At 44.1% G+C, this 21,968-nt stretch overlaps 1 protein-coding gene across 1 annotated transcript in view; it reads right to left on the bottom strand.

Moving 5' to 3' along the window:
* RASSF3 (Ras association domain family member 3) overlaps positions 1 to 13,343 on the bottom strand; it is a 617,435-nt gene extending 604,092 nt beyond the window's left edge. Inside the window, exon 1 of the mRNA XM_078676160.1 lies at positions 12,990 to 13,343. Within this exon, the coding sequence (XP_078532286.1) occupies positions 12,990 to 13,302 (313 nt within the window). The 5' untranslated portion in view covers positions 13,303 to 13,343. The remainder of the gene's footprint in view (positions 1 to 12,989) is intronic.
* Positions 13,344 to 21,968: the final 8,625 nt, after the last annotated feature.

The following is a 21,968-nucleotide window of genomic DNA, read 5'->3' as shown; positions in this document are numbered from 1 at the left end:
TGAGTAAAGTTTGTCTATATTCTTTCATTGGAAAATAAGACCCACTCATGATACAGCTCTTTCTGTGGAGTAATATTATCTTACATAGCCTAGGATAATTAACTAATAAGTGGGCTATGTGTATCCCAGGAGTCTGAAGGAGCCTGGTCTTTCCATAGGTAATCAGGACTTTTGGACTTGGTCCTTTTTGCAGGGTGATCCCTGAACTGTTTGCCTTCCTCCTATATGTTTTTTGACCTGTTGTTGGCTGTTTTATGACTCTGGGCACTTCACCACTTTTGGTCAGTGCTAAAGTGCATATGCTCTTTCTATTGTATATTGATGTATGGATTAGTGATTCCATGATTGTCTGGTTTGGTTTACCAGTCAGACCCTACTGCAGTGCACCAGGAGTGCCCAGGGCTGGTAATCCAAATGCTGCTGGTGGGCTTGCAGCACTGGTTGTGCCACCCACAGAAGCAGCCTGTAAAAGTGTGTCTCAGGTCTGCCATTGCAGAGCCTGTGTGCAGTCTAGTACTGCCATGTTGACTGGGCAAGTGCACACACTTGCCAGTCTCTGGGCTTGTGCACCCACTTGCCAGTCCCACCCACTTGCCAGGTCCCCACTGCTTTAATGGGGGGGGCCTATGATGTATGGTCATTTAATGACAGCTGTAGATGATGGATCCCTCAACAGTGTCATGTATGTGCATGTTTGCATTGTGCTGAGGGGTAATTGTTCACACAGCTCTCTGATGGATGTCTCATGTGGTTTTTCTGAGTCCCCAGAGAGATCATGCAGTCTGTGTGTTCACTTTTGTACTGCCAGTCACCGGTGTATTCAACTGTGTAGCCTTTGACCATGTCATGTATGTGCATGTAACTTGCATTGCATGATCGAGGTAACTATTAGCAGGGATACTACGTATCTCTCGGACGTCTATCAAGTGCTCACCGTCTTTTTTCCCCAGCACTCCCCCTCCCCCCAGGGGCGGCAATCTGAAGGATAGCCCCGGGCGCCACAAGCTCTAGCTACGCCTTTGCCCCGAAAGGCTGTGAGAGCGAGCGCAGAGTGCAAAAACACAGCCCAATGCCAAACATATCCACATGGCTTGAGCAGTCAGTTCCTGGCTTGCAGGGTCTGCTAGTTCAGAGGCAATGGACTGTCAGTGAATCTCTCAGACCTTTTATTTATTTATTTTATGCGTTTTTATATAGCGCGGACTTTATCCGAAGGTGTCAGAGCGCTTCACAATAGGAACAGTAATGATACAAGAGGAGTAAATTACAAGTGATCATGTTACAAAAGCAAACGTTACGTTACATGAGGCAATAGTGACAATTGTGCATGTCTCAAGTGCAAACAAAATACAAGAGGTACTGACTGCTCTAATTTATACGAAGAACAAAATATTCAGAGGATAAAAGAAAACGTGTTCGTCTTATGGGAAAGTGTCATTGTGCAGATTTCATTGCAGAAAACAACAGGATTTCATTTGACTATTTGGTCCGGTGCGGGAGTGGGACTTCCTGATTCCGCAAGTGACAGCTGAACAACCGAGCCACACTCCTCCTCCCCCTCCCCTGCACCCCATCTCCTCAATCAAACTGTTGGTACCTTAAGGGTCAACTGACAGGGCCGTTTGTCCACAGGTATTTAGGAACAGACATTATTCTACAACAAAAAATGCCTAGAGAGAGCAGGCGTCGCATCACGTGACTTGTGGTATGCGGAAGTTGTTGTTTTGCAACCCCCGTGAACGTGCGTAGGAATGCGTTTTTTCCAAGTAGGCGAACCTGCTTTCTAGAAGTGACATGTTTTCAGCACGTCAAGGGGAAGGGTGGTTCCACTTTCATGAGACCTGATTTCAAAGCAATGCTCCTAAAACGTGATCACGCGCTTAGACGGGGCTACTGTGCGCATATTTGTTGTCATTTCTACTGCAAGCATAGTTCATAGTTTACATTTAAAGACACAGAGAAAGCGTTATCACCAACTTGACGGATTGCCAAACACAGGGTCACAACCCTGCACCGGACCCTAGGAGAATCCTTCCCGCATCACAAAGCATCAGCAGGTGCTGTGGTTTCAAGGTGAACACGCTGGGGGTAAACTGAAGAGCAGGAACAATGTCCATCAAAAGGCATCATCTGCAAAATCAAGAACCTGCAGGCACGTGTGTGCTTCTAGGAAGTCTGACTACTAACTGCGTTAGCTGTCTGGACGACCTGCCATCCCTTCTTCAAAGACACGCACAAAAACGATGCACCGAGAGAGTGGGCTTCGGTTGAACCCCGTTCAGCCATTGCCTTCCACACAGTGTTCATTCTTTGCAATTGGGTGGAAGGGCTGCCCATCAAGGCCGTGGCATTTCGTGGATGGTAACATTTCCATTAGGTTTTGGTGATGGGGAACGGAGTAGTCCTGCTTATTAGACTCCAAATGTATTGTGACTCGGGCCTTGAGATTGAGAGCCAATAAGTGTTGTTTAACTCATTTACTTTGCTGAAACAACAACAACATTTTAATTGCTAGTTTATAGCTTTTTTTGTCTGGAAAGTGTGTTTTGTTGGAAGGCATCAACATTCATAAAGACAGAGTTCTAGTCACTGATTGCTCCTTAACATGCTTGTGGATTTATGGCAATTTTGTTTCCAGTGTAAATACTTCCATGTGTATAAACCTTCTTGAATGTGCAACAAAAACGCTGGCACGTTGTAAAAGACATCTACTCTATGCAATATTTGTATGTGCATGCCTTTGAAGTAGACCGTATCAGACTCGGTTTCATAACACTCTTCTTTGAAGGTACACTTAAATCTGCTAATGCAATCTGTGCAGCAAAGATACCCTACCCTACTTCCAGCCTCCATACTGTTTAGCCAAAAATTTAGCTTTTCTGAGATTTTCTTTCTAGGACAGCTGGGGGCAACACACACAAATTAGTCCAAATATTACCAAATAATTGCCCTATCCAAAAGCCATAGCCATTGGCATTGCCAATGCTTGTTTACCAGAGAATCTTCACATCTGCATGCTATTCTACAACCAAGCTGCGTTAGCAAAGGCCCAGCACTTTTTATTTACTTACGGTTGTTTACTTACAAACAGATCTTCCCTTCTCCCCTCTTATTTAGTGCGCAAAGAACACTGTGCGAGCAAAAGTGGTATTCTATGACTGCAGTGGAGTAGATGTAAAGGCTTTTGTTTCCGGATATACTCAGACTTTGTCGCTCCTGGGAGAGATCGGCTGTTGATGTGCTCACCCCAGAAACTTGATAACCTGTTGAAGACGGTTAACAGTTGAAGAAGGTCTATAATGTCCATCTGAAACGGCTGCTGATGTGGGCACTCCCAAAATACTAAATTTTCCAAGACAAAATGCAAACTTATTATGGGTACCCTAAATCATATTCTGCTACGAAATGAATAAAGAAATAAGGGCCATATGTATGAAGCAAATTCGCATTCGTACAAATGCGAATTTGCCAAATGGTATGTATGAAAATTTGGTGCAAAACAAGGAATCGCAAATTTTGCAATTCCTTGTTTTGCAATTGCATTTAAGGAATCGCAAATTTTGTGCTTCCTTAAATGCAATGTATGAAGCAAAAAAAAACTGCAAATTGTCCTTAAGGAATCGAAAATTACCACCAACTTCAAGTTGGTTTTAATTTGCGAATTCCTTGAAAAATGCACATTTTTGCATTTTTCAAAGTGTCATGTGACGCACATACATGCCCTAAGGGCATGTATGTGCGCCACATGTGCACCCATGATTATTTCAGGGGTGCAACAGGGTGTCCTTTAAACACCCCTGCACCCTTGAAATTATTCTCAATTTGCGAATCTCAAATTGCGAATCACAAATTGTGAATAACTTCCCATTCATTCCTATGGGCCTCCTGGCCCATAGAAATGAATGGGAAAGTATTCCTTAATTGCGATTCACAATTTGCTAATCGCAATTAAAAAATACTAAGAATTCGCAAAAAAATTGCGAATTTGTACCTACATCCCAATTTGCGATTCTGAAATAGCAATTTCAAAAAAATCGCTATTTCAGAATTGCAAATCAGGTTGATGATACATATGGCCCCAAATACCTTGTAACGATTTGGGAACTTGTGGTTGGTAAATGTAGCTAAAGCATTGCATCCTTAAGAAACGCTACACTCGTGTTCAAAATTGTAAAAGCACAAAATATCTCATGGCCTTGCCACAAAGCATATGATGCAGAATGTTTGGGCTGTCTAAGGAAGACCAAAAAGACTCCGTCCCCTCAAGAACCTACCCCTGGAGAAGGTAGGTGCAAGGAGGACAAGGCTGCTGCTGAATGTTGTATCTTGTTGAGCATGTGATCAGGGCCTGTCAAAGGACTTTTGCCGTCTTAGGCAAAGTGACATTCTGCTACAGCTACCAAGCACTAGATACAGCCTTGTCCCTTTCAGGGGCTATCTAGGCCCCAGTAAAGGCCATGCCTTAGGAAGCAAATATACTCTTGTATTACCCAGAGTTAAGCCCATATGAAATAGCAGAACCTGCCCATCAACAATCTGATATAAGTCTTGATGTACCATGGGAATCAATATAGGTAGTGCAGCACAGGAGATGGCATATTAATGAGGTCAGGGAGGAGTGGACAGACACATTTTTGCCCACTCAAATCACAATAACTAACGTTTTTCTTGATGGATAAGTAGGCAAGTACAGATGAGCTAAAAACAGACTCAAAAGTTAGGCTTTGAATAACTCGGTCAATATTACATGAAGTTACACACCACGAAAGAAACATAGGGAAAACAGCACTGTGAATTACTTTCTGCAACTTGTGTATCATGGAAAGGAGCAAGCAAGCTCTCCTCCAAGCATAATCTTAGGCTACAACACACATAGGTGTTGCACCCACTCAAGAATAAAGCACACTGGCTTCACACCAGTTTAGCATTGTATTAGTAAAGAACTTAAAAGGCCAATTTTCGGCAGTAAAAGCTGGAGCAAAGCTTTTGGTAAAATCAGATACTGCATAACTTTCTATGTAACAGGTAAAACTAGCACAAAACTCTTTTTGCTTAAACATTTCTCTAGAGAAAAAGAAAATTGTACAGAATTGGATGTCAGCAAATATGGCTCACTAATTTCCATATCAATACTACTATTATAAAGAGAGAACACAAACCTTTGAGCCAGGTAAACTCGAAAAGTACACCACCAATCAAAACACCCAAGACATCTTTGAAAACCTCAGGGCAAGCAGAAGGACATAGGCTATTAAAAATAAAAATATACGTTGTTTAAAAAATTTCGAAATAAAAATAAAGTAGTCCCTTGCAAGTAGCGCCGGCCACGACGTCTGCGTGATGAAATCATTTGCGTTTGCGCTCCCTGGCAACACTTCCGGAAATGGCGCAGAAGATCGCGACCTGCTGGGAGGACTGTTGCGGCCCTGCTTGCTGCTGGGCGAAGTGGCGGCCTGTGCGGGCGGGGCGCCTGGAGAGTGGCGGCCTGTGTGGGCGGGGCGCCTGGAGAGTGGCGGCCTGTGCGGGCGGGGCGCCTGGAGCGGGACCGGCGGCTGAGGTAAGGATCAGGCTCTCCGGGACACGAGCGGGAGGGGGCCGGGGTGGGAGGGGGCCGGGCCGGGGCGGGAGGGGGCCGGGGGCAGAAGTGCACGCAAGCCTCAAATGCTGCCCCCAGCCCCTTTGTGCCCCAGGCAGCGCTGGGGCGGGCTGCTAGTTAATTTACAAAGACAAAAAAGCAACATGATTCAGCATGTAAAGATCATTGTTACCTAGTAAAAAGGTGAAAATAAGTATTTTGTTTGATGTTTACAGATGAGACGGTAATGCGCATTAGATATCTACTGGTAATGTGAGGATGCTAAGCAGAAAGCAATAGATGAAATGAAGATGTTGAACCAATACTCACAAGCGATATGACGAAGCTGGTTAGATGTTAGCTAATCAGCAGAATGATGGCAGTAGGGTGCCAGTGTTAGAAGGGATTTAGTGGTGTTCAAGTATATGGTGCATAAAGCATTGCTTAATTTTGTGCTCATTGAAAACTGTTACCTAAAAGATCCTAAATTCCTATGAGAAATGTTGGAAGTATGCATGCAAACACCACCATCTTAGAGCAGCTCCTTCCCAGTACAAAAGTTAAAAGATCGTTTTTTGGGTCCTGCTCTGTTTATACTTAGAATGCATTTCACCAGCTAGCACCTGCCTTTCTACCTCTAGTCCACTTCAGTTTCCTGAATCCAACAACATCATTTGTTGAATGTATCATTTTCTTTGCCCCTGTACCAAGCTGTGCAGCTTTCTGACGAGTTCCGTGCTATATACATGCATACAGCGTGAACCAAAGTACCTCGCTAGGTTCTCCAGTTTTAGCCACCTAGTCACTTGAATCTGGTCCAGTTGCCATGATTGGTGTCTGGCAGGGAAGGTGGGTAACAGACCAGTAGTACAGCAATCCTGCAGGACGAGGCTTATCCACACATGTCAAGTGAAAACAAAATTGGCTTCCACATCCCTTCACAGGTATTTAATCTCTATACTGATCTGAATCAGATCACCCTCATCTAAAACACTAAACCTCATCCCAATGAACACGTCATTTTGTTAAGCTGAAATAAATGGTGGAAGAAAACACCACCAAGCACACTTAATTCAACAGGAGTTTACTAACATTTAATCCTACGTTAAAACAAGACTTTAGTATATTGCTGTCCAGAGTGTGATCCGAAGAACCAAGATAAATGAATATTTTGTGAATAAAAAGTGCTAATTAAATGGTTTGGAGAGATACGATGATATTCAGATGTTATCATGTTATAAGAAGCATCCTGGTTTCATGTTCTGTTTTGTTACTGGCATTTGTGCAGCCACAACTTGGAGTTCATATGACAGTGCAGCCATTCCATTGTCGGTTTTGACAAGGCAAGTCTATGTTTAGAAGCACAAGTGACTAAAGGTCACAAAAAAGCCAAGACCAAGTGCAGGCCTGGAAGGCACTTAAGGAAGCCATCGAAAAGAAAAACACCAAGTGCTTCTAGGAACTACTGCCGTTTGGATCACAAGGTACCCCAAGACAGGTGGAAAATAATATTATGCCTGTTTCTTGGTTTAACCATTTTTCCAAGGTAAATAGTCTTCCAAGTTGGAGAAACCCTAGTATTAGGGGATTAACATTGGGGAAGGAAGGACACAAGAATAACGACTGTCCTATGGAGGAGACTCGAAGCATCCCCAGTATGAATGATGTCAGAAGGAGAATTAACAAATAAGGAATTTTTTGAGAGTGAAGTATGGTTAGCAATCCTCAAACAGCAATAAAACAAGGACCCGGGTCCTGATCAGATTCCTGCAGATAGATATAGATCAGAGCTCATTTTTGGGGTATCTATACTGACTGCAGTGTATAATGCGATTTGACTCCAAGAGAAGGAACCAGCGTCCTGGAAATCTGCAACAATTGTTCTCCTATACAAGAAAGGTCCCCAAAATTACCCCTCTAATTACCTACCAATTTCGCTGATCGATACAGCGGGGAAAATATATGCTAAACTTTTGCATACTCGCCTAGATGACTGGCTAAGTGAAAATGGGAAGATTAATGCCTCACAAGCAGGGCATGTAACAATCGTTCAGGCAATGAGATTATTTAATTTCAGTCTGAAATATACAAACCTGCTTCAAAAAGTCAAAACTATACCACACTCTAATAGACTTAAAAATGGCTTTCGACACTGAAAGCTGTGAGCTACTTTGGAAAACGTCATTAGCTCAGGTATGACCAACACAACTAGTGTCAGCTATCAAGGAATTATACAGAAATAACGCCTCACAGGTCAGGTATGGCTTAAATGCTGATGTTACCTAAAGTTTTGGTATAGACATCGGGGTCAGACAAGGATATGTACGGGCACCAGTCTCGTTTAATATCTTCATCAATGATGTCGTTGATTACCTGGGGGCCTTAAATCTTGATGGTCCGGTTTGTGGGGGCCAAAAAATGGCAATTTTGCTGACCACGCTGTTCTGTCTTATACAGAACTAGCCACACATGAGCTCTTGTGCGCATTCGAAAACTATTGCAACACTAAGGGCCTGCAGATTAATACTGCAAAAACAAAATACATGATTGTAAAAGGAAGTACTAAATTGAGGAACTCTTTCAAAATTTAAAGAACACCCTTGGATCGTGTCGACTATTATGATTACCAAGGAGCAACGTTTGACTCCAAGTTGGCCTGGTCCACCCAATGACTCAAGGGTGAGGCGACATTGAGTCAAAATGCTGGTGGGGTACTTCCTTTTGCCAGAAGCCAGGGGAGCAGACTGATTACCCCCTCACCATGAAGCCTTTAGAGCACAAGCCCGTGCCACAGGCCTGTATGGCAAACAAAGCAATTGCAAAAACTTGGATAGCTTGACTCCAGTGGTGTGGAGAGCATGGGACTCCCGTCTGATCATACCCATCCCAAACAGCAAACAAAGCAAACACAAGGAGATGATGGATGGCGCGCTGAAACTTTTCAGACACTCACCCCCAGTCACAGATCTGGGTTTAATCCATCATCCATCAGCTCTCCGTCCATCATCTCCTTGTATTTGCTTTGTTCACCCTAAATTGGCAGGGTATGACAAGATGTGGGTCCCTTGCTCACTTTGCCACTGGTTTCAAGCTAGCCTGGCTGATGAGGGGTGTTACCCCGAACCCGGTCTCAGGATGCTTGTTTCCGGTTCAGGGAAGACATGGCTTGGCAGTTTGGGCTGAACGGTTTCCATGAGGCACATGGTCAAGAATGATTTGCATATAGCTGGGTTTGAACTGAGGTGGCGAAGTGAGCTAAAGAACGATGATGGATTTAACCCAGATCTGTGACTGGGGATGAGTGTCTGAAAAGTTTCAACGCTCCTTTCATCATCTTCTGTTTACAGGCCTGTATATGGCAGAGTTATGGGACTATAAAAACGCGAAAGGGTTAGCCAAGGCCCACTTCTTACGTCACCTTCTTTTGCTTGGTCCTGGGATCCTTTGGATGCATAATGTGGACAAGCAATCAATTCACTTCTGCCTGGTTGTAATAAGATGTTTTTACAGGATTTAATGCTTTAATATCTGACGAAAGTTTAGACATTAGCACTTTCTTAGTAGCAGGTTCATAGAGAAAAGCACTTTAACTTTGAATTCATTTTTATGACCCGTTAACTAGATGTTGTTATGGTCAGCTGTAACAATGTTATAGTACTAGGGTCACTTTGGTTGGTACAAACAATTATCAACAAGGCCCGGAAAAATATTCATTCTTACTATACGTCCTCCGGCCGGGTGCAACAACAATTTTTTGCAAGATCTATCGATTCAAGGGCTGATTAAAGCTCAGTCACTAGCATTTTTTGTTTAAATAGTAGGGCCATTGTTTTAAGCTTTTTAACTTTGTATAAATGTCGATACTTATTTTTGTGACTTTTAGCATAATATTGTTCTGGCTATTGCAATAAAGTTATAGTATTATGGTGACAGTGAAACGCTCCCTAAGAGGGAATCCTAAAAGGCATAAAATCTTTAATGTGATTCAGCAACAGATGTACTTCTGGCCGGCTGCAAAAATGTGGTCGCACAAGAGGAAACACTTCAAGGACTGTTCAATTACCCAAGCACTAGCACTTTCTTAGTAGGAGGGCCATCATGGCAAGCACGTTAACATTGTTTCAATTCAATTGGGCGACCTTTTCAGTAACTTATATGTTGCCTTAATTTTCACTCTCCGATCAGCTTTACTTAATGTACTTTTTTATGTATTTATGTTCTAGAACTGGCTATTTGTCAAGCACCAGCATGGCTTCTTTTTATGTTATGTTTTTTACCATCGAAGTATGCAATTTAATTTTTAAAAATATGTACATTTGCTATGTATATTGTATGGCATGCCTATGTCAGGCTGACACAATAAACTTGAACTTGAGTGACTTAAGGTATTTTCGGCATTGTAAGAATTTGGTATAAAGTTTCAGGTCTGTTAGTAACAGATGGAAAGAGCTTGCATGTTAAATATTCACATATGAGTAAAAAAAGATGAATAGAAGAACATTGATGTTGTTTATGTCTAAATGACATGTAGATGTGGGTTACGTGGTCCAGGAGATAGAAAGATGATTGTTACATGGTCATATGGCAGAAACCTGTTCAACGGTGCCAGATGGCAGACAGGAAGATTATGTTAAGTGGCCAGCATCTGACACACATATGTTGGGATGGTGGTTAAAGATGATGTGTAGATGCTGTTTATGTAGACAATAAGTGATAAATGAGATGCGGGTTAATAGTTCAGCAAGTGACAAAATAATGTTAAATAGATGGTCTCAGGCCATAGTAGGACCTTGATTTATTGGACAGCGGGTGATCACAAGATAAATGGTCAGCCTGGGCATGAATGTGTTGGTTAGAAATGTTAAGATTATCATAAGGTATTAAATGATCACAGGTGATTTGGGTTATGGTGGTAATGTGGTCTAATGCGATAGACACAATGCTTAAGTAACCTCAGGGAACATATGGGAAGACTTTGTTCAGATGATCAAAGGAAGACCGGTTAGATGGTCACAGTTTTCAGGACAATGAGGGTCAGCTTATCATAAGTTAACAGGTATACGTCAGTTATACTTTCAAGTATCCAAAAAAGGTGCTCTTTAGAAGGTATCATGTGATATGTTGATGGTTAAGTGTTCTGTGAGACTGCATGTGTCTGCAAAGTGGTCAGTAGGGGATACACTGATAGTTGGAAGAAGGTACTAGTAGGCATATGGGGATACACAGATGGTTAGGTGCTCAGGTGATGATGTACAACTGCGTTTAGCAGGACTGAGTGTGTCAAACAAGAATTTAGACTACCATGTAATCAATGGTCAGCAGCGTCTGAGGCTCCTGCTCACCGGTGAGCAGTGGGATTCTTTTCCAGGAGCAGGAGAGTGAAAGAAGGTTGGGAGCCAATGGGAAAATGCCAGTTCACCAGTTACAAACTGTTTATACTGAATCCAGTTGTACAATGGGTTTTTGACACCTACTGAATTGATATGGAGAACATTTCAGTAACTTCCAAATGAATCTTGGAACTTTTTTGTTGTTTTCTCACTGGACATATGAGGTCCAATGTACAAAAAATCATGTGCACACAACTGAATCAACTTGAACCTAGAAAACAGAAACTTCAGCCAAGGTTGCCAGTGATTTTGAAGTAAGTAGGACATTAGATATTGCTACTTAAAGTTGGTCAAAAGATGGTGACTGCCGAATGGTGATTGTGATAAGTTCATAGTGGGGATTTTACAGCTCTCAGTTCAACGTTTTACACTGTACTTGCCTTTGATACCAGCAAGTATCTTTAAATAACTTTCGCTTGAACGGTTTACTGTTGAGTTGTCAAAGACACCTGCCAAGAAATGTGCAAATATGGCACAGCGTGCATGGACCTGTTCAGGGTGAATCACAAGGGATGGTGAACTGTAGATGTATCAACAGACTAGTGGCAATGTCACTCATTTTACAGCGGGCCTGTGAGTTCTGCTAGCTATTGTCCCCAGAGACCGCAATTCAGGAGTAAACCATTCCGCCTCTATTACTCCTTCAATCTGAGACTACGGTAGAAGTGTTCTTATGGGTGAGGTGAGTAATCCTGCTCCAGTCCACAAGGACAGCACAAGCATACCAAAAAAAGCAATGGTGATGTATAAACATTTGAATTATAGCTAGTCAAGAGTCATCAGGTAGGGATCTAAACAAAGTGAAATGGACCTTCTTAGCGCTGTCCGTCGAGTTCAACAGATCAGCGGCTTCCGGCCTGAGTCTGGAGATGAGAATGAGGACCTTCCTTTTCCATCAAGCATTAGGCGAGTTCAGATTAATTCTAAATCTCTCAGCTCACTGAATTAACATCTTAGTTACCCTCACTTGTAAGTCCCTTCCCCTTTCTAGAGCTCAGAAACTTCATTGCTGCATAGTGAGCACTTTAAAAATACATATAATAAAAAAACTAATCAGGGCCAGTGGGTGTTTCTATTGGTAGTAGGAAGGTAGGAGTCATCTGGCCAATGGGTGAATTTATCTATAGGAGGACGGTCAAGTACTAGCCTGTAAGTGTTAGGTGGGCACTTTAAGTGGCAAGCAGGAATTCAGCACGGGTAGTAGTGAGCAGATACTAGTGGTGGGAAGGGGTGAGCTTGTATGACTTAGTCATACAGACAGTGGTGTGCATGTAGTAGTAGGGTAGCAGTGATGAGTGTGTGGTAGGAGAGTACAAGTGGTGAGCAGGTAGATGGAGAGTAGAATGATAGGTGACATGAGGCTGGCTGTGGTGAGTAGTAGATTACTAAGGAAGAACAGGTGGCAGGAAGGTAAAACGCTAAGATGCAGGGACAAACTGCAAGGTGGAAGATCTTTCACAAACGTTGATTGATTGCCTGCCTAACTTCAGGCTACCTGACAATTTGAGTGAACTGTGCCCTGGAAAGTAAATTGAAAGATTAAAAAAAAATGGAACTGTTCTGATCTGATGATATGGACACTGAGATAGATTTGCAAATGATATGATATTAATAAATCACACTTAAGTACTGAAATCAATTAAGCTTTTGATCACTGTAGTTTTCTTTTGGTTTGCATGAATTTGCTGTTGAAGCAAAAGTGGAAGGGAATAGCAAGGGAGGAGAATAGTGCAGTGCAGGTGGTGGGATGGCAGCGGTGTTAAGAGCGGTATGCGAGTGGCAGCAGCGGACGGGTGGGTGGCAGAGAGAAAGTGGTCATTACAGTACGGATGAGCACGTGGTATGGAGGAGGCAGATATGTATCAGATGCTGGTCAGCTGCAGTGATGGTAGCCGGACCCCTCAAAGTGGTGTTAGGGTGGTGAACGGTGTGCAGTAGGTTGGCATTAAGTTGGCAGTATGTAGAGGGTGCTATACAATGAAAGGGAGGCGCTATAACTGTAGGCTGCCAGTCCGTGCCCTTACCTGTGCAGCGCAGGCTGCCGCTGAAGATGTACCTCGTGCACAGGTCGCACCAGGCCCGCAGCCCCTGCTCCCTCCTGAAGCTGTGTCCCTCCCCGCGGCCTGGGGGCTCCGGACTCTCGCTTCCCGCCGGCTCGAAGATGGTCCTGACATCGGGGGGCGGCCTGTGCGCCCTCAGCACCCTGCGGCGGTTCTTGCCCGGCGGGGAGGGCCCGAGGGGGGCCGGCCAGGAGACGGCCCCTCTGCCTGCCCCTGGAGGGGAGGGCGCGCCCCCCGGGGGGCTCCTCCACTGGCGGGGCACGGGGGAGGCCGCCATGTCAGGTGCACCGCAGCCGAAGTGTCCGCGGTCCGGAGCGGTGCCTGCGGGAGGCGGTGGCAGCCGAGCGCGGCTCCGCCTCCATCACCTGTGCGTGCCGCCTCCCTTCTCCGGCAGTGACAGCAGCGCCCCGGGCTGGGGACCAAACCTGCACAGGCGCGCACGGCGGCTCCGTGCCAGGGCGAGGGCTGGACACCGTCCCCAGACATTCGATTCCACACATTGAAAAGTCCCAAAAAGTATCACAAGGGTAGCCTGCACTTACCTGATGCGTCTAAAGTTTGTATCCTTCCGCACCACTTTAACACATCTATCATCATCTACTCAGAAACCTGTTTACTTGTGCTCCATACAATGTATCACTTAATTATTCATTGTTCGAGACGAGTTCCACACTGAGGTCTTGACGTTGGCGACCTTATGCCCTCAAAGGGTTATTCCCACCCTGAGGGTACACAGGCTCGGAGATAGTGCTTCCTCGAGTACACTCCTCGCCTTCTGAATGTGCTTTTCAAAAACATTTCTCCTTTTTTTCTGTCGATAGAAATCCACATCCCCTTTTGCTCAGACCCAAAATATGATTATAACATTTGTAACCAATATTTTGTTTACTGGGCAAATCCACAGATTTTTAAATTGAAATAGTTACTATCATAACCTAAAAACATCTTTCACTTTTTGTGATTGCATTTATTCTATCGAGGTTTTGTGTAAAAAACAAATGCATAGAGACAAGGAATAGTGAACATTCTGATGGGATTACACACATTCCACCTGAAGAAAGTGAATAAAATTGCCCATCTAATAGCGAAAAGAAGTGCTGATGAAACTTGTGTCAACTAAAGTCAGAATTAGGCTGGGATTTTGTTCCCATGTCCTTCTGTCTAGCCATAGGGTGAAATGGAGACTACAGGACAGTGAGAACCCGAGGGATAGGAAAGGGGAACAAAGGGAGGCGGGAAGAAAGAGCTGAACATGTCCTTTCCCTCACCTTGATCTCAAATGTCTGTGCTCCGTTCATTATCGGACACGCTTCTTGTTCTGGACTCAAACTATTACTAATTGTTTACCAAAACATTCCAGTATTGTACATGGATTATGACCAGCCGGCGCTGGGAAACCCTTGTTGGGTAGCTGTGTTAATCTAACAATAACATATGTAGAAAAAAAGCATCCTCATCATCGGCAAAGTTCCTGAAACTAGGAGGTAAAAAGAACTAGACCAAACAGGATAAATGGGCAAATTGAATAAAAAACCTTTTTTAAATGGGATTGAAACCAGTAATGTGACCATTTAAATATTTATATTTAGGCACTCCTGTCTGGAATCAAAAAAAGACCAGCAGCTTACAACATAAGAGCGTCTTCGCTCCTAACTTCCTCTAAAAATTCAGAAAGTGAGGATTGTTAACTAAATGACCCACAGGTATGCTATATGATTTATTTTATATGTAACATGAGCTACCGAAATGGCGACTATATGTCACCATACCTCAAGAACCATATGTATTGCCGGTTATATCTCAATGTATTAACAATGCATTTGCCAGAAGCCTTTTGTAATATCCCTAGAATAATAATATTGACTAGTGTGTATCAAAAGTGTGCCCCATGATCTTTAACAAATTATGTGCAAGCAGGAATAAGAAAAACAATGTATTTTTTGGTGAAATCATAGTATGTATCTAATTGTGATGTTCTTTTAAATAGAATTGTTTGTCCTGAAGAAGGTGAAATCATTCAAACACCGAAACGCTGCGTCGACCCCTACAACAACTGTGATTCTTTGACTGCTTTTAAGAATTGTACTTTTTTTTAAAAAAAGATTGTGTTCGCTTGATCATCAAAATTTTTTTTAACTAATGATGTTTGTGATTTTGGGTATTATTATTACACTGTATAACTACTGTTTTTAATGATTTGTAATAAATTGTATACTTTTGTAATATACACACTGTTGAGGTTTCTTTTTAAATCTTTATTTAAATTGTTTCTATTTGATTATCAAATGATTTTTCACATTTATGTTTTGGCAATTGGGCCTCTTGAGATAAATGGGTAATACATTTAAAGGTTCTGAGTAAGATAGTGATCTGGGGACTTTCTCTGTTCCTTCAATCTAACAATAACAACCTGCATAATATGTGCTGCGGTCTTAAAACCTCCCCCATTTTTACAAATCTCATAAGATCCCTAGTGTTATTCTGACGTTGCTCCCCACCAGGACATCAAAATACCCTAATGTTAAAGTTGCTATTATAAGGGTCAAAGAGGACCCTACTGCTTTTGTAGCTAAGCTCGCTACATAAGTAATGATAAAAGAGGATGGTATGTTCAGATCCATTGTGCCGGTTAGTCATAACATTAATAACATATGTCCATACAATTATCTATTATAAACAATGTGACTAGTCCTATTGCAAAATACTATAAACATACCATTGTATTACATGCACATCTGAGGAGTTAAGAAAGCATCTGCCTATGTCACAACATTTAAAGCATGTGTTTAAAAACATACCCATATTGAGAACTTGACAGAATGGCGAAAAACGGGACAAGGCATTAACAAAGCAGTGTAAACCACGGGTGACGATTCAATGTGTTATCATGCATATGCCTTTACCACAAATATTACTTTACAACAATTTTCGTTGTAAAGGCAGTAAAGGCATCTGCGTGGTAAAGGCAGCCAGCGCCATAGCATTGGAGCGAGTGGGCGGGGGTGAGAGGTGTTGGAGACTATCAAAAACAAACAGGGAGAATAGGGTCAAAGGGAAAAAGTTTAAAGACCTACAACTGGTTTGCTTCCCCAGTAACAACAATTGAATAACACACAAGAACCTAGGAGGTCAATAAGCCAAGCAAATCACTGGCAAAACTGAAAGGTGTATCTCTATGTCAGTTGGTGCTGCAGTCACCATGTAACAATTTAAAAAGAGCAAGAGAAGAAGAGGGAGTAGTGATATCTAGTAATCAATTGGAAAACTGGTCAAACCAAATCCAGTACATATGTATTTTGTGGATAACCATCAAACAAACCAAATGATCAGTCCTATCACTTGGTCGTCCACACTGTGACCTGGCGGGTCCTTAGATCATCTAGACCAAATGCCGCTCAGTTGTCGTAAGTACTGGATGCGGTCCACAGTGTACTTTCAATTGTTGGTCTGATTATGATGGTCAGTAGAAAGTGGTGAGAATACAGTGCAACATACAAACAAGTGGTGAGTCTAAAATAGGGTGATATGTCTAAACAATTGCTTTAATAGAAACCAGGCACATCCCCTAATTAAAAAATAGGAACAGCGCAAACGACAGTATGGAACAAATGACTGTCGCAATTCGGGCCAACATGTTTCTGCTTACCGGGCAACACGTCCCTTGGCTTTCGTCAGGGCCACTGCTCTAAAAGGTTGCTACTGTTATATATGTTTGAAAACAAGAATATATCTGACAAATCAGTGAAAAAGAATACAAAAGTAGGCACGATACAACCTGTACCTACAGTTAATTACTCATCCTCCTTGTCAGTAGGTGCTCAACGCGATCTAGAAAAACACATGTGTTATGCTCATATTAGTAATAGAGTTTATCACACTCGAACTCTCATCTTCCCTTACATTCCTGGAAAACCATTCGTCAAAAGAATATCCCACCACCACCTGGACATTTCCAAGGGTTTCCCAACTCATTTAATACACAGAAAATTGAAACTCCACTATAAAAATAAAAATAAAGTGGAGGAACTGGAGAATGCCCATGAAAAGAATAAGGGGCTCAAAGTAAGATCTAAATTTCAACCACCAACACACACAGTCCCCCCTCAAGTCAAGTCTTAGCTTTTGAGAGAGCTGTATGCGACGAGGTATCTAACCTGTGGAAGACACAAGACAGATCCTTCAAGAACATGTCAGGCCAAGAACAAAAGGCCCTTAAAAGCCTGTCAGAAGACCAATCAATAACAATTAAGCCTGCCGATAAAGGCGGATCAATAGTCATTCTGAACACCATTGACTATCGATCAGAGTGCTTAAGACAGTTGGGTGATAGGCATGCATATTCACCCTTGCAGGAAGATCCCACGGACGGCCTGATGTCCAGGATTAAATGTATGGTAGAGGAAGCACTAGCTGAGGGATGGATCACTCCCAACGAAGGGTCCTTTTTGATAACAGAGTTCCCTGTTATGCCTTACTTCTACCTTCTCCCCAAGGTGCATAAGCCACAGAGACCGCCTCCAGGGAGGCCCATTACATCTGGCCTGGGTTCAGCTTTGGAACCACTTTCTACTTTTGTAGATTTTTTCCTGAGGCCCATCGTGCAGAGGATGCCCACCTACCTGCAAGATACTAAGGATGTTTTAAGGGTACTTCCTGAAATTGATTTTGATTCGGAAAGAGACCTATTGGTCTCTTTCGATGTGGAGTCTCTGTATACCTCTATCCCCCAGGATGAGACTTTGGAAGTGGTAACATCCATCCTGGGGGAGAATATCGGTGACACCATCACTCCTATCACCTTTATCATGGCCTTGGCCACTGTAGCCATGAAGGAAAATTATTTTCGTTTCGAGGACACCATATATCTTCAGACCTCTGGAACGAGTATGGGCAGCGTCTTCGCGCCAAGCCTGGCTAACTTGTATATGCACCATTTTGAGCAACAGCATGTGCTCACACCTACCAACCCATTCCAATCATCGATAATTTGGTGGAAACGCTATATCGATGATGTGTTGGTAGTGTGGCGAGGGAGCCTGGAATCTGTGAGTGAATTTCATCTCTGGCTGAATGATAGAAATCAGTTCCTCAGATTCACATTTGAGGCCCACAAAGAGAGACTGTCCTTTTTAGATCTCTCTATCTATGCGACACCTGCAGGCTTGCAGAGTGAGTTGTATAGGAAGCCGATGGCCAGAAACTCGTTACTCCTGTACGAGAGTCACCATCCCAAATCCCTTAGGGATAATTTACCTTACGGGCAGTTCCTCCGGGTCCGGAGGAACTGCTCCAGAGCAGAGGATTTCAAGACTCATGCCAGGAACTTGTCCTCACAGCTTTTGGAGAGACACTACCCTAGGCCACTCATTAAACGGTCTCTTAAGCGAGCGCACAATAATAATCGAGAGGCGCTCTTAGAACCACCAATGCCCAAACCTCCGAGTGAAAGACTTACACTTGTGAGCACATTCAATACTAGAAGCAACAGCCTACAGAAAATTATCAGGAAGCATTGGCGCATCCATAACCATGGCAATGACAAGATTGCATTACCCCTATTTGCTTTTAAAAGATCAAACAGCATTAGGGATCGCCTAGTACATACACGCCTGAAAGAGAGTCCTAAAAGAACTTTGTGTACATTGTGGGACTTACCTCCAGCAATTGGTCATCACCCATGTGGGAACTGCTCTGTCTGCCCACAAACAACACACTCTACTGAAATAGATATAGGCACTGACAGGCCTTGGTTACAAAACCACTTCACCAATTGTAACAGCGAGAACCTTATTTACTTACTGACCTTACTTGTGACCGTCCTGTCCTCGGCAGAAACGGCCGCTCCCACCACTTCCTCCCGACCTGGTATCGTTCCACAGCGCTTTAACTTTGCCAAGTACTTTAATCCAACGATTGCCTGAGATAGAATAATTCGTGCACTGCTAGGCATCTGTAACGCTCTGTTTTTGGCTGCTCGCTCTGTGTTTAACGATCTGCGTAGTGTTTATTTTCATTTCAGCCTTCATTTGCGCACGGCTCAACATACAATTATTTCATAGCGCTGCTGGGCATTTGTTACTGCTGGGCTTTTATAACGCTTTGTCCCTCACTGGTTGCTGAGTGCATTATACATTTATTTATTTACCTGCGCATTGCACACTGCTGGGCTCGATTGCTTTGGTGACTACGTGCACATTATTTAAAGGGACTGCCACATCTCTTAGCGCTTTTGATCTTACATCGCGCCTGAACAGCTAGGTGCTAGTACATTATTCTCCCCATAGGCGCTCCACTGTTTTCACTGCTCGTACCTCATCTCGTCGTACCCTGCAGCGTTTGTTGTTGTTGCTGCCATTTTGTTTTTGTTTATTGTGCCCTCCTCCCACACCGTCACTACACCTCGCTCCCGCCTCCCAGCTGTCCCTCCCACCCACTAAAGCTACACGGCGTCTGAACCCTCGTGGAGAGCTGTGACCGTCCTGTCCTCGGCAGAAACGGCCGCTCCCACCACTTCCTCCCGACCTGGTATCGTTCCACAGCGCTTTAACTTTGCCAAGTACTTTAATCCAACGATTGCCTGAGATAGAATAATTCGCGCACTGCTAGGCATCTGTAACGCTCTGTTTTTGGCTGCTCGCTCTGTGTTTAACGATCTGCGTAGTGTTTATTTTCATTTCAGCCTTCATTTGCGCACGGCTCAACATACAATTATTTCATAGCGCTGCTGGGCATTTGTTACTGCTGGGCTTTTATAACGCTTTGTCCCTCACTGGTTGCTGAGTGCATTATACATTTATTTATTTACCTGCGCATTGCACACTGCTGGGCTCGATTGCTTTGGTGACTACGTGCACATTATTTAAAGGGACTGCCACATCTCTTAGCGCTTTTGATCTTACATCGCGCCTGAACAGCTAGGTACTAGTACATTATTCTCCCCATAGGCGCTCCACTGTTTTCACTGCTCGTACCTCATCTCGTCGTACCCTGCAGCGTTTGTTGTTGTTGCTGCCATTTTGTTTTTGTTTATTGTGCCCTCCTCCCACACTGTCACTACACCTTGCTCCCGCCTCCCAGCTGCCCCTCCCACGCCCCTCCCCCGCCACCATCCACTTATGTCTGATGCTTCTGCGCGCAGCGTTTACGCGCAGCGGTCGCGACCAAAGCGCCGAAGGTGCGCCAAAGGTAAGCCCGTCTACGCCCGTCCGCGCCTGGACCGCGCCCAGAGCCAGACCCCCTGGTTCCCAGCTGCACCCATCCTCCACGCATTACATACGACGCCTCCTCCCTCCTTGCACTCAACCCCGGCCAACTCACTTTCTGCGCCCAAGCAGCACCAGGACACACCCATGGACCCTTCACCTGCCACTCCTGCAAATTCACCAGCGTCAAGCCCCAATCCAAATCCACAAACACCAAACAGAGAGCCAACACTAACCACCTCAAATGCATCCTTCTCAACACCCGCTCGGTTCACAAACACGCAATCGACCTTTGGAACCTACTCGACACCATTTCTCCGGACATCGCCTTCCTAACAGAAACCTGGATGAATGCCTCGTCAGCTCCAGACATCTCCATAGCCATCCCGGATGGCTACAAGATCATCCGTAAGGACCGCCCCATCCAAACAGGAGGAGGCATCGCCATCGTCCACAAGAACACCATCCGCGTCTCAACGAGCTCAGATGACAACCTCGCTATCGCCGAACACCTTCACTTCCAGATCCACACCGACCCCAAGACAACACTTAAGGGGCACCCTCCTCTACAGGCCACCAGGACCCCGAACAAAATTCAGCGAAGACATCACTGACTTTATCACCCCACACGCCCTCCCTTCGGAAGAATACATTCTACTGGGAGACCTCAATTTTCATCTGGAAAAGATCAACGACAATAACACTACCACTCTTCTGGACAATCTCGCCAATCTCGGACTCAAACAACTTGTTAACACCCCCACACACTATGCAGGACACACACTCGACCCTATCTTCACTTCCAGCAAGCATATCTCCTTCACTCATACCACACCCCTCCACTGGACGGACCACAGCTGCATCCACTTTATTTACAATAAGACCTCGATCCACAACCACCCTCAACTAACTCTACGAAGAAATTGGAACAAAATCACCATCGACCAGATCTCAACATCGCTTCTTCAAAAACCCCCTGCCTATTCAACTAACCCTAACCAAGCCGCCATCAACCTCACACAATGGCTAACCCGAACCGCCGACAAATTAGCACCCTTGAAAAAACATCAAATCAAGCAAGGAAGCAAGAAAGCCCCCTGGTTCAACGATGACCTTAAGAAATCCAAGAAGCTCTGCCGTTCCCTGGAAAAAACTTGGAAAACAGACCCAAACACTATCACCCAAGCCGCCTTCAAAAACGCCACCCGCAAACACCACCAACTAATACGGACAGCCAAGAAATCAGCACTCAAAGACCGACTAGACAACAACGCCCACAACAGTAAGGAACTTTTCAACATCATCAAAGAATTCACCAACCCCACCGCCAGCTCTAACGACATCACCCCCTCTCAAGTCCTCTGCGACTCCCTTGCCTCATTCTTTCATGACAAAATCGCCGACATCCATAACAGCTTCGACAGTCAACCTGCAAACCAGTCCACCCCACTCACCTCCGAACCGTTACCTCCTCCGAATATCCTTTTCGAATGGAACCCAATCACCACAGAAGAGACCATTCGCCTGATGAACTCCATCCACTCAGGTTCCCCTACAGACCCATGTCCCCATCATATCTTCAACAAAGCAAACTCCATCATCGCACCCCAGCTCCGAGATGTCATCAACTGCTCCCTTAACTCCGCCACATTTCCAGATAGCTGGAAACACGCCGAACTCAGCGCCCTTCTGAAGAAACCCACAGCTGACCCCACCGAACTCAAAAACTACCGCCCCATCT

The sequence above is a fragment of the Lissotriton helveticus genome, chromosome 1_1, assembly GCF_964261635.1.
Source record: "Lissotriton helveticus chromosome 1_1, aLisHel1.1, whole genome shotgun sequence".
NCBI lineage: Eukaryota > Metazoa > Chordata > Amphibia > Caudata > Salamandridae > Lissotriton > Lissotriton helveticus.
This window is presented reverse-complemented; position numbering and strand designations above follow the sequence as displayed.